The sequence below is a fragment of the Temnothorax americanus genome, unplaced genomic scaffold, assembly GCF_048541705.1.
Source record: "Temnothorax americanus isolate GAGA-0224 unplaced genomic scaffold, ASM4854170v1 Scaffold36, whole genome shotgun sequence".
Taxonomy (NCBI): domain Eukaryota; kingdom Metazoa; phylum Arthropoda; class Insecta; order Hymenoptera; family Formicidae; genus Temnothorax; species Temnothorax americanus.
Window position 1 is genome coordinate 656697 of NW_027509505.1, and position 11313 is coordinate 668009.

At 39.5% G+C, this 11313-nt stretch overlaps 3 protein-coding genes across 3 annotated transcripts; 1 reads left to right on the forward strand and 2 right to left on the reverse strand.

Annotated features, from left to right (window-relative positions):
• Positions 1-20: 20 nt before the first annotated feature.
• Tsp2a (tetraspanin 2A) lies at positions 21-4361 on the reverse strand. Its single transcript, XM_077414360.1, has 6 exons — positions 3723-4361; positions 2761-3453; positions 1936-2133; positions 1292-1468; positions 1014-1199; positions 21-798 (listed from the first exon to the last, which is right to left on the reverse strand). The coding sequence occupies exons 2-6, from the start codon at positions 2845-2847 to the stop codon at positions 721-723; spliced, it is 726 nt and encodes a 241-aa protein (XP_077270486.1). The 5' UTR covers positions 2848-3453; positions 3723-4361; the 3' UTR covers positions 21-720.
• Positions 4362-4509: 148 nt separating this feature from the next.
• On the reverse strand, positions 4510-6375 carry LOC143901786 (GTPase Era, mitochondrial). The gene is given in 4 exon segments (XM_077414347.1): positions 4510-4871; positions 4873-4895; positions 5010-5447; positions 5744-6375. Coding segments are annotated over 4 exon segments (1005 nt in total). The 5' UTR covers positions 5975-6375; the 3' UTR covers positions 4510-4558.
• A 15-nt stretch (positions 6376-6390) lies between these two features.
• LOC143901790 (uncharacterized) lies at positions 6391-11290 on the forward strand. The gene is made up of 6 exons (XM_077414351.1): positions 6391-6873; positions 7897-8119; positions 8423-8554; positions 8963-9206; positions 9432-9642; positions 9800-11290. The coding sequence occupies exons 3-6, from the start codon at positions 8464-8466 to the stop codon at positions 10148-10150; spliced, it is 897 nt and encodes a 298-aa protein (XP_077270477.1). The 5' UTR covers positions 6391-6873; positions 7897-8119; positions 8423-8463; the 3' UTR covers positions 10151-11290.
• Positions 11291-11313: the final 23 nt, after the last annotated feature.

Consider the following 11313-nt stretch of genomic DNA (forward strand, 5'->3'; position numbering starts at 1 on the left):
AAATCAAAATTTGATTTGACTATTTTTTATTCGTTTATTAATTCTTTACTTTCCATTTATCAATATATCATCGTGATAACTTTTACATTGAGTATCAGAGATAGTATCTCATTTTTAGCAATTATTGTTCGATTATTAGTATTCATTCAATAATTATTATAGATAGCAACTTAATTTATTTATATATTCTCTGTTTTCTCTCTCTCCATGTAAATTTATTTAAAAATGCCTTTTCCTAAAAATGACCATTAATTTATAAATATAAATCATGCAAGAGAATAGAAATGATGTACAAAACTAAAAAAAATGTTAATGGAAGAACAAGTTGGATGTACTCGATTTTAAAGTGAAACGCATGAATGTCTGTCGTGAATTGGCGATAATTAAAACGTAATTTAGTTTCTTATAAAACAGTGGCAGGAATATGCGAGTTGTTTCGAATCTGAATCCAACTTTGAATTGAGGATTTATTCGAAAAAAAAGACAAATTTTTATGTTTGAAAATTGAAAGCTTCAGAAATGAAAAGATACGAGCGCAAAACTACTTATTGCATATCCCTACTGATGATTGATGTCACTCTTTAGAATGATATAGCAAAATTCGCGATTTAGAAACATATAGACTTTATAACTTCCTTTGTTTCTTTTTTATAAAAAGAATTATAATTACACTAATTATAATATGTCACTGTTGCACATCGTTAGATGACGAATTGATGTCTAGCGCTTGAACGTTATGGATTCCTCTTCTTTCTTGATCGCTCGTATCAGTGTCAGCGACAGCACCGCTATGATCACCTGGAGTAATTGGAATTAAAAAAAAAAATTAGAACAAGAGCAGCAGAGAAAATAGAAATTGTTATTTAATATAATTATAGAGAGAGATATTACAGCTACGCGCGATGAAATTAATCGAACTATACAAATTTTAATTCAAATAACGTATATCTTGACGATAAGAAGGAAAAGAGGATTAATGAAGAAAAGAAGAAAAGCATCTTCTGTGTGCTTACGTGAAGCATGCACAATGCCATCGCCAGACCGGCGAGCCATCCCGATCTCGCCTCCAGAAACCAAGACAATTCCTCCACACAGCCGTGATGGAAGGCGTTACCGGTGACGGTATCCCGGCACTCGGTGGGCAATGGTTTACGCAACTGCGTATAATCTCTGGGTCCGTCGGCTCCGCAGCATCCGACCTGACGCACACATCCGTCACAAAAATTAATTAATAATCCTGAGAAATAAACACGCGGTTTTCCCCTCCAAGGGGAGATCAACGTTCCCTTACGGTTTCCTGGATTACTCGCAGAATGAAGCTCGCCGAGTCGTGATGGGAGTTGCCGATAAGATTGTACATGGCCCGTTCGATGATAGGCTGAATCTTACTGTCGTACGTCGAATAATCAAGAATGACCGCCGCACCGGATAGACAGCAAATGAAACTGAACGCTTGAAGACCCACGTGCTAAAATTGTAAAAGTCCTTTCATTTCTACGAATTTCCGTCAAATTTGTTGCAATTGCGGAAAAATAATTTTTTTTATTTTTGAATTAATTTAAAAAAAAAATCGATTTTATGGTGGTAAAAATAAATGTTTAAATTAAAAATTATATGTGAGAAAAATCTATTTTTGAGAAAGTATGAAAACTCAATATTTACATATCTTAATTCATAAAAAGAAAACTTTCTGCACAAGATGATATGTGTATTATCAATTTGTATTTGAATTAAATAATCAGGGATAATTAAAGAAAATTAATTTGCAACAAAATGACTTTAAGAGAAAATTTTTTTTTGGGGGGGGGCAACTAATTTACATCAATCCGTAAAGGTTTAATTTCTAAGCATTTCTAAGCATCTTGCAGAATCGACTTCCTCGCGGGAATGATCTCTTCTCAAGAACTTGCTAGTTTGATTGACGAGCGTTCTTACGGCGTATAAAACCATGATGTGTTCCATAAGCGCGGCGGCGCAGCCGATGAAGGCGATGGCCATGACGAGCACCGAGGTGGCGATCAGCAAGTAAACCCCGATGTAGATCTCGTACATATTCAGGAACTCCACCCACTCCTCGAGCGTCGGCTCGAACCGCATCCAGATCGACAGTCCGAACATCGCACAGCCCAGGATCTTTCGTCGAGCGACAAGGATTTTGTTAATTGCATATGTTAATTAAGAACATACGGCAACTATTTACCGTGATAGTGTAGGGAGAGATAACATTTTTCAGAGACTGTTAAATTAGTTGCGAAAATTTAATAATAAACCTCACGATATATTCCCCTCCCTCAAAATATCTACATATAAATTAAATTTCGTAATTTAATTTAAAGAATTTTTCTATTGCTCAAGAATAAATTAAATATACTCTTAAAAAGTTATTTAAAAAAGATTATATATTGCTGTATTTTGTATATCTGAAAGAATGTGATTTATTAAGTTTAAAGGAAACAATCGATTATCCTATTGAGCAAACATTAATTTCAGTTAAGAAAAACTTTTCTTAAGCAAGAAGAATAGAAAGAAATTCATGTTTCACGAAACAAATTCTCGATTACGAAGATTCTGTTATTACAATGTCTTTCTTTCTTTTTTCGATTCACTATTTTCGTCGGATACAATAAGTTGCTTTCATTTTTCATTTCGTAGATCTTTCTTTCAATTCACACTTAAAATAAATCGTAGCATCATATTTCACTATCACGGTGTAACTTCACAAGACGACGCAATCATCGTGATAACTCCACGCGCACCCACCCATATTATCGCGTTCAAGCAGAAAATCGTAAACTTAATGCAGCCGATCTGCTTCTCGAGAAGCGGCCCGGAACTCTTGACGACCATCTCCTTGCGTCCTGCGGAAGATATCCTCCGTTGCGAATTAACGCTTCCCCAATTCACGTAAGGGAGACAGCTATTTCGGGAACGATGCGACGCGACGAGAACGTAATTAGTCGATCGGGAACGTCGACAGGTACCCGTGTATCATCGCCTAACGTTCCGGCGCTTTATCACTGGCAAATACAAGATAAGTGGATAAGAGCGTCCTAGATAAAGATATAACGCATCGCCCAGGTGAATCATTTCATTCGCAGTATGTGTAGTTGATCGTAAATTATTAAGAGTTGTGATTATTAACCAGCAAGGTGCTCTATACCTATGTCTATTTAATCTCGATTGGGCCTTCAGTTTCTCCTATATATAATAATAATAATTATAAAAGCTACATGATTTACTTACTCAATTTGTGCGTCGCGACATAAAGAAGAAAATAAATTAATAGAAATCTTCCTTCGCGGTTTTCGATGCTGAAGTTTTATTTTTAATCTGCTCTTGATTGTTGTACATGTCCGCCACATCTCGAGCGGAAGTAGCCTGCTCGCAGGACTTATCCTCGCGAATCCTGATGAATCGCGGAAACCTTAAAGATATTCCCTTTTCCGGATCGACCTGAACCAGAACAAAACTTATCAAAAGAGCTCGAAAAATTTCAAGAAAACTTCAAGGAAGAATTGATTGCAAAAATATTGTAGCTTCTATCTCTGTTTAGTTGGTAGAAAAAAATACGCTGCGTCTCCAAAATATCGCGATAACGCAAAATGTTCGATGTGGATAAAAGATTTTCGGGAATAAATTAATTACGTCACGCAATATCAATTTCTTTTAGCGCAATTACGGTGAGTCATATTTTTACAAATGCTTGCTTTCGGGAAACTCACTATTCCGATAGCCGGTCTTGCTACAAGCGAGAAGGAAAAATCAGCACACTTGATCTCCCAGACTTGAATTGGCTCGAATCAGTGATCCGGCTCGTGGCTATTATCGGTAGTACGATTTCACCTGCGGTATTACACGATCCTTGAAAAATTTGGTGTGATTTTCGAGGTCCTCCTTTTTGAATCCTGTGCCGATCTGTTTATGAGAAAATAATATACATCGATATGAACTAGAAGTAATGCACCCCAAGTAAACAAAATATAAAGCTCATATTTTACAATAGTCGTAAGATGTAAGCAGTAAACATTGACCAACAATGTCGATTATTTTTGAACTGTAAAAATTCTGTAAACATTTGTAGCTTACTGCTTACGTCTTACTGGATACGCTTACGGCAATTGTGTGGACGAGCCTTAATACGCTCACAGTAAAAACTTTAAAGAATTATCAAATTTGTCGCGATATTTATCTAAAAAAAATATATATTTTAATACAAGTATTAGAGATATCTAAATACTGGATAAAGCTTTCCATTAATTATACAACGTGTCCCTGTTCACTTTTACCAGAAATATTTCGGGTACATTACCTTACAGATACTCTTTGATACTCTTCGTTTTCTTGATCGTAACAAGCTAAAAGAAAACCACCGTAAGTACCGGTCCTCTTTCCCTTGCCGATGTAGCCACCGATTACGACCACGCGAAGCGTCAGGTAACGCAATGTAGAAGAAATATATTCTTAAATCGGCGCTTGAGTTTTGGTTTCGGTTTGTATTAAAACATCATCTTATCGCAAACATTTAACTTTATTTTACAAATAACAAATACAAGCCGAATCACGACGAAGATTGCACGCTTATCTTCAATCTCACCGACGTTCGAAAAGCGTGCCGCAGTGCTTCCTCTGCTATAACGGCGGTCTGACCTACTCTGTTGTTGCTGCCGCGCGTTAGTAGACGAGCAATTCGCTTGTTGGGACACGTGACGGACACCAGCGCCTTGATACTATCGTCGGGGGCTGGATCAAAGTGTTCCAACTTGACCCGTAAACGATATGGAACCTCGTTCGGCAGAATATCCATTAACTTTGCTCGCACCGTCCGTCGTATTATATCCTCGCACGTATTATCGCTGTAAACAGGCTCGTGGCTTAGCCGTGTCTAACAAACAAGTCTGCAAAACAAAAAAATAATGAAATACAGACGGTACAAATATTCCAAATATGGGAATTATATTATAAATTTCCAAGAATTATACAAATATTATTTACGATAGTCATAAATTTACCCTCAAATCGTTAATGCCATCCCCAGTCAAGGCAGATATCATAAATACGTCATAGAAATCTGGAGATTTCTTGCTCTTGGTCAGAGTGTGTATCAAGTCGAGTAATATTTCCTTCTTCTTCAGTCTGTCCACTTTGTTAATGACCAGAATTATAGGAATCTTGCTTCTTACATCTTCCGTCAAGAGTTCTAATATGTTTGTATCAATCTTGTGCCTGGTATATACATTCTCTGCGTCGTGCACAATTCCTACAATATCTGCCGCTTGCAAGGAAGTCTTCGGATCTGTTTTGAAGCTACTGTCTAACTTGAACTTTTTAGACTCTTTCGTGGAGACCATGCCAGGGGTGTCCAGGAATATCAGTTGAGTATCACCTTCGCAATATATCGCACGCGCTTTGGCTCGTGTGGTGTGCACCTTGCAGGATACAGGGCATACCTATGTAAAGACGTAACATATATTTTTTATACGCAGGTAAGAAATATAAATAAGACAACTTAATAAATTAGCTATAGCTATTAAAGCTATGTAGGCAAGATAATTGAATTTATACAAGTATACAAATTTATGCGTTTAATTTAGGCCGTGGTCAACTTGACGCTACGAACGCTTTGGAGCGTTCTTCTTCTCCTTCTTCCTTCGTTGAAAGAAAAGAAGAGGAATGCTTCGAAGCATTTGTAGCGTCAAGTGGACCACAGCTTTAGTAGATAAATATTAGAAACAAAGATGATTACCGATCGCTTGATAAGTTGGTTAACGATTGTGCTTTTTCCAACGTTTGGCGCGCCTAGGAAGGCAATTTTTAGACACTTCTGGGCTTCGGCACGTATCGACGTAGGACTCTCGTTGGGTTGCAGGTTGCAGAACGAATTCTCGTGCCGAAACGTCAACACTGTTCGAGAAACATATCGTTGTAAATACCGTGCACTCGCGCGAATCACGTATCTCTCGATCGTGAATAGCATCTCGTTTTTAAGAAATCGAAGCGACTTTAGAAATGTTATATACACATACACGTCGAGTGATATCCGAAATTATGTTCTTTTAATTTCCTTTTATTATTTCTAAAACGTTACACCACCATTTTTATAGGTTATATTTGCGCGAGCAATTCCTTCTCTTTACGTGTTGATTTCTAATTCACAGAGTTGCAATGATTAGAATCTAGGATCTAATTAAATCTGGTATAGATTGTAATTAATTTTTAGATTTCTGAAAATTTTCACGTGTTTTAAAAGCAGGTGAGATGAGAATTTTATGAGTTCCGAAATGGTTGCCACCACCGTCTCGATTGTCTCGATTTCTCGAATCGCGCGCAACTTCACGTCGCACCTTGCGCCTTGCCGTGCGCTGTCGCCGGGCCGGGCGGCGGGCGGAGCAATGGCGGACGGCGGACAACGGCGACTCGCGCGAAGATAGGTGTCTGCAGGTGTCTGTTATCGACGCACGTCCACCGTGGCCCGTGACACTCCCCCGTCTCTTTCTCTCCATCTCTTCTCGCTCGTGACAAGGCGAATGAAGGCGAAGCGAGAAGGATAAGCCGGGGAATCCGGGGATAAGCGGTGTCGCGCGTCGCGCGAGAAGACCGAGAGCGTTCGTGAATGAAAGAGGGAGGGGAAAGGGGAAGGAAAACCAGGCGAGGATTACATAGAGGATAATGCGCGACTTCGGCAGAACGAGAGCGTCAGGAGTGTGAAAAGTGCAAGGATAACCGGAGAAGAGACGTTTGCATCCGGTTTCTCGTGTCGCCGCGTCGCGCCAATATCGAATGTGCCGATGAGGGAGGCTCGACCCAAAGAGGATTACTACTACGTCTCGACGCGTCAACGAACGGACGCGGAGCCCGTCTGCCCGCCGAGGACGAGTGAGTGACGCCTTGCCCAGCTGGCTCCTCGAGAGAACCAGCACGCTCTCCCGCTGACTCCTCGTGTATCTCGCATTCATAGGTTTCCCTCTCCCAACCCGAGGCCTGCCTCAAATTGCGGGAAATACATCTGAGAAAATGATCCCAGCCTGAGTTTGTTCTCTGCGCCTTTTTCCTTTGCACTTTCTAATACACTTTCCTAGCACGATCGCTGTAGGATTCCTTTATTATGGATCGCGCTCCTTGCTGGAACAGCTGGTCTCCCTGTAAACCGATATTCTTCCTCTCGCTACCCTTTTACGCTGATATTTACCGCACCTTGGCGCGGAGAGAAAAAACAAACGAGTGAAAGAGCACTTGATGACATTTTATTATGCTGTTAGAATGAAAGTAGAGATTTTTAGAAGATTATAGAAGTGATTATTTTTTAAATTGGGTGCATCTGCATCAGTTTTTCTTGACTATACTTCAGATGCGTGATTGTATTGTTTTAAAAAATATAATTAAAGAAAAGCTTGATTTTACTTCTATACATCTAGTGATAATAATTTTTACGTAAATATTTGTAATATTTATAATATATTTGATACATGTTTTGATACATAAAATATGAGTGTCTAAGACGTGTATATATTTTTTGAGTTATTTACTACGTTTATTTACGCGAGCGTTAAGCCCCTTGCACAATAGGCGATAGCGATAAAGTTGCCGACAAAACTATGTCGGCCTTTGTCGCTGTCGCTATCGCTATCGCTATTGCCTATCGTGCAAGGGGCTTTACTTCTGTAGTAACTTACGATACGTCCTTCGCGTAAACGGGATTTTGTAGCAACGTACGATAATTTACTCCGCGTAAAAGAGTAATGCGGTACAGAAGTAACGAGTACAAAAGTAACGCTCGCGTAAACGTAGTATATAATTGACTCTTTTCCATCTTCTGCTGTGTAGCTGTATTTTTGGCTTCCGATGTTTACGCCAATTGCCTTATCGGTTTAATTGATAAATACGTGGTCTTGTTTTCAGAGCGCCACTTTAAGATAGAAGATGAACTCGACCAGCATCGCAGAGACGACGATAACGCTTATAGCGGACGATGAATAGTCGGAGACCGATAAGACGCATTTATTCGCGATATATGATCAGTAGGGCTTGGGACCGACCCGGACAAGCAGGAGAGGTGTGCGTTGAAAAGAATGTTCAAGTGGGATTGCATATGATTCGAACGTCGACAAGAAATCATTGTAGGGTAAGCGATAATTGTATTTCTAATTTCTACAGCATAGCTTATGTAGATCTCGCTACGTGTTGCATATAATGCTTAAATAATGTATCAATCTTAATACAAAGACAGAGAAATAGAGAAATGGTCTATATTTCAAGTAGATATGTATTTTTAATTACATTTTTGCTGTTTTTCTTTATGCGCTAGTTTACACTACCAGTTTTTTTTTTTATAAAGATGTAGGAGAGGGATATTATTTATCTTGTATGAGACATACGGACTATGATTTACAATCAAAATGCTAAAACACTGTCTTTGTATCATTAGCTAACGATGGATCTCTGAACCCGCTGACAGTGACTCCCCTGATGCACTTCTGGATCAACAAACCGGCGGGCAGGTACTACGGCTTCACTGGCCGCCGATACCCTGCCACACCTGTGCCACCAAAATCACACAGTAAGTACGACGGTATAAATGCAGGATTAACAAAGTACCAACAAAGGATATGATATCAATGAAGGGTAAAATGTGAAAATTATATATTGCAATTCTACTCCTATGTCGTGTGTACTCCTTAAAATTATTAATATATATATATATATATATATATATATATATATATATATATATAATATATATGCTAAATTGTAAAGGATCTTTATCATTATCATACAAAACTCAAAATAGTTTAGGAATTAGTTCTTCAGATAATTCTGTAAAGCTAACTGAACTCTTTAAGTTAGTTAAATAAATAAGTGAAAGAATTAAAAAAGATTGATGGAAAATTTTAATTATCTATTTAATTATTCTTTTTATTTCTTTTATCATTATCTTATTTCTTTTATTTGTTGCTTATTTTTGCAGACCAATGTCGGCGCGGTGGTGAACTTAGGCAAATGGTGACTCCGGTGCATCGATTCCAGGGCCTTGCAGGTAACCTCGCAGCCGAAAACGCATCGCCAGCTGGACCTAGTAATGTCAATAATTCCTGCCGAAGCATCGTCAATCGTTCGACGACGTCTGCACGAATCCATAACAACGAGAACCGTCATCACGGTTCGGGGTCGCTCAGCACCGCCCAACTCGCCCAGCTGAACAACATCCCCAAGTAATTAATGAAAACACAAAAAGGTCTACGCTAAGAGAAAGGAGACATTCTGAGAGGAACATGCTCTTCCTATATACAGGGTGACTCACTTATACATATCTTAGCAGCAGAAAGATTACTTATAAATGATTCGCCCTCGGTTTGCAGTTTTGTGAGTTTAGTGAGTTTAGATACATGGCACTATGGTGGTATTAAATCGTTTTTGGTTTAACGTATTGTTTGCAGCAATGTCACCGACGCTAGTAACAATCAACTGATTCTGTCTAATGCGACCGGCGCGAACGGTACAGAACGGAATAGAAGCCTACTAACGGGGAGCGTATTTGATTTACGGGAGGCCGAACTGGCCGGCTTCCGACTGCGTTGTGGCATCTGGTCCTCTTTTGCTCTGGCAACAATTTTCGTGGCAGCCGCCAAATTCTACTTCGGTTATCGGGTAAGCGCGTCTGTACTTTCGAGAGATTATTTTAATCTCAAGATTGCATCTCAAAATTCTAATTCAAATACTGCCGCTGTTTTGCGATTTATAATTCCTCTGTTGTGTCTTTTCGTTTTGTTTCCTGATCAATTAATTCTTACCTTCGCGCTAACAGGGACCTGGCCTGGAGATACTTGTGTTTTGCGGGCTTCTAATATTGCTGCTGTCCGCTTGTTTATACTCGATCTTCTGCAAATATAATCGTGAAAGCTATTACCACCATAGCGGTCGACCGGAGCACAACGCTCGTATGCAGGAGGATCACATTGTCACTTTGACGAACGCGTCCAACATCGGCGACAGCGTTGTCAATAGAACGGCAGCGACAGTGCCGACGACGACGGTGAGACAGAACCCGCCTCCGCCGCCTTATCACATCGCTATCTTGATACCACCGCCGTCACCACCGCCACTTGCGCCCTCGGACGAGGCGCCGCCACCCTCTTACGACAAGATCATGCGATGAAATCGCCAATAAAATCGGAACTGGGACAGCTCGTCTAACAATTCTTCCTTCGACATTTTCGTGTCCGCTACGCAAGGCAGCACAAATCAATTCTCTAGGTTTAAGCAACATTCACATCTGTGATAAGAGCGCAATGATGATGACACATCGACAACACATCGGGGGTTCAGTTCGGGGGAAAAAAAAAAGATTCTCACGCGCCGATATTTTTTAGTGGGCATTACGGAGAGAGCCGCGCTCCGCCAATGAATTTCCGTTTGATGCGGGTAAACTATTCTAATCTTTTTATACTTTACTATGAAACTGTGTGATATATTTAACTTAGGTTTAGCCGCAACGCAGCGCGTAGCTGGATACTTGGTCGAGCCACTTGTTTATTCTTCCGGTTAGGACTTTCGCGGGGCGCTCACTCGAGCACGGTTCTTCTATATGTATAATTCCAAGAATTCACTAAATTATGTTCGATTACTTAATTGTCTTCATAATCTTGTAGAATGATATATGAAGATTACTCTTGTTACACATCATACCTACATACAAACATACATATATATATATATATATATATATATATATGTGTGTGTGTGTGTGTGTGTGTGTGTGTGTGCAAAGGCATTCGCGATGAAAAGAAATTAATGCATGAATTCGAACGTGCAATTCGAGCCTAGGTGTCAAATGTGCAAAACCGTGTGTATGACTCGGTCGCCACTTACGATAAGCTGGTAACAGTAGGCGCGTTTAGCGTACAATTTCAGTTGTCAAATAGGTGTAACTTTCTGTCCACTAAACGCGCTCGTTATCGAATCTCATATATACGATATGCATGTCGCGTGCTTCGAGACATGGGAGCACGCACATCGCACGATAGTTTACGTGTAATGTTAGCCATGAGTTATCGTGCGAAGTATAACATGATTTTATATTTCTTTTTTTCATTAATGCAAGCGTGAGAGTGAAAAAGAGAGAGAAAGAAAGGGAGTGTGTGTGCACACATGTAAATGATCGTTTTATGTCATAACTTTGTGTATTTAAGAACAGCTACATATAATACATACTGATGTGAGATCCCGTTTGGATGTTCTTCGTAACTGTAAGTCGCAAGTGTACTATGATGTACAAAACTCGTCGTTTCTAACTACACTTATAATCTTGTTTTTATTTCA

Bases quoted from the DNA above. Each gene is read 5' to 3' on its own strand.
- Tsp2a (XM_077414360.1), bottom strand. From the start codon at position 2,847: ATGGTCGTCAAGAGTTCCGGGCCGCTTCTCGAGAAGCAGATCGGCTGC. The intron at 1,469-1,935 runs GTAAGAACGCTC...TTACAATTTTAG, and splicing joins ACATCATGGTTTTATACGCC to CACGTGGGTCTTCAAGCGTT. The intron at 799-1,013 runs GTAAGCACACAG...CAATTACTCCAG, and splicing joins TGGCATTGTGCATGCTTCAC to GTGATCATAGCGGTGCTGTC.
- LOC143901790 (XM_077414351.1), top strand. From the start codon at position 8,464: ATGCACTTCTGGATCAACAAACCGGCGGGCAGGTACTACGGCTTCACT. The intron at 9,207-9,431 runs GTAATTAATGAA...TATTGTTTGCAG, and splicing joins CAGCTGAACAACATCCCCAA to CAATGTCACCGACGCTAGTA. The intron at 9,643-9,799 runs GTAAGCGCGTCT...TCGCGCTAACAG, and splicing joins AATTCTACTTCGGTTATCGG to GGACCTGGCCTGGAGATACT.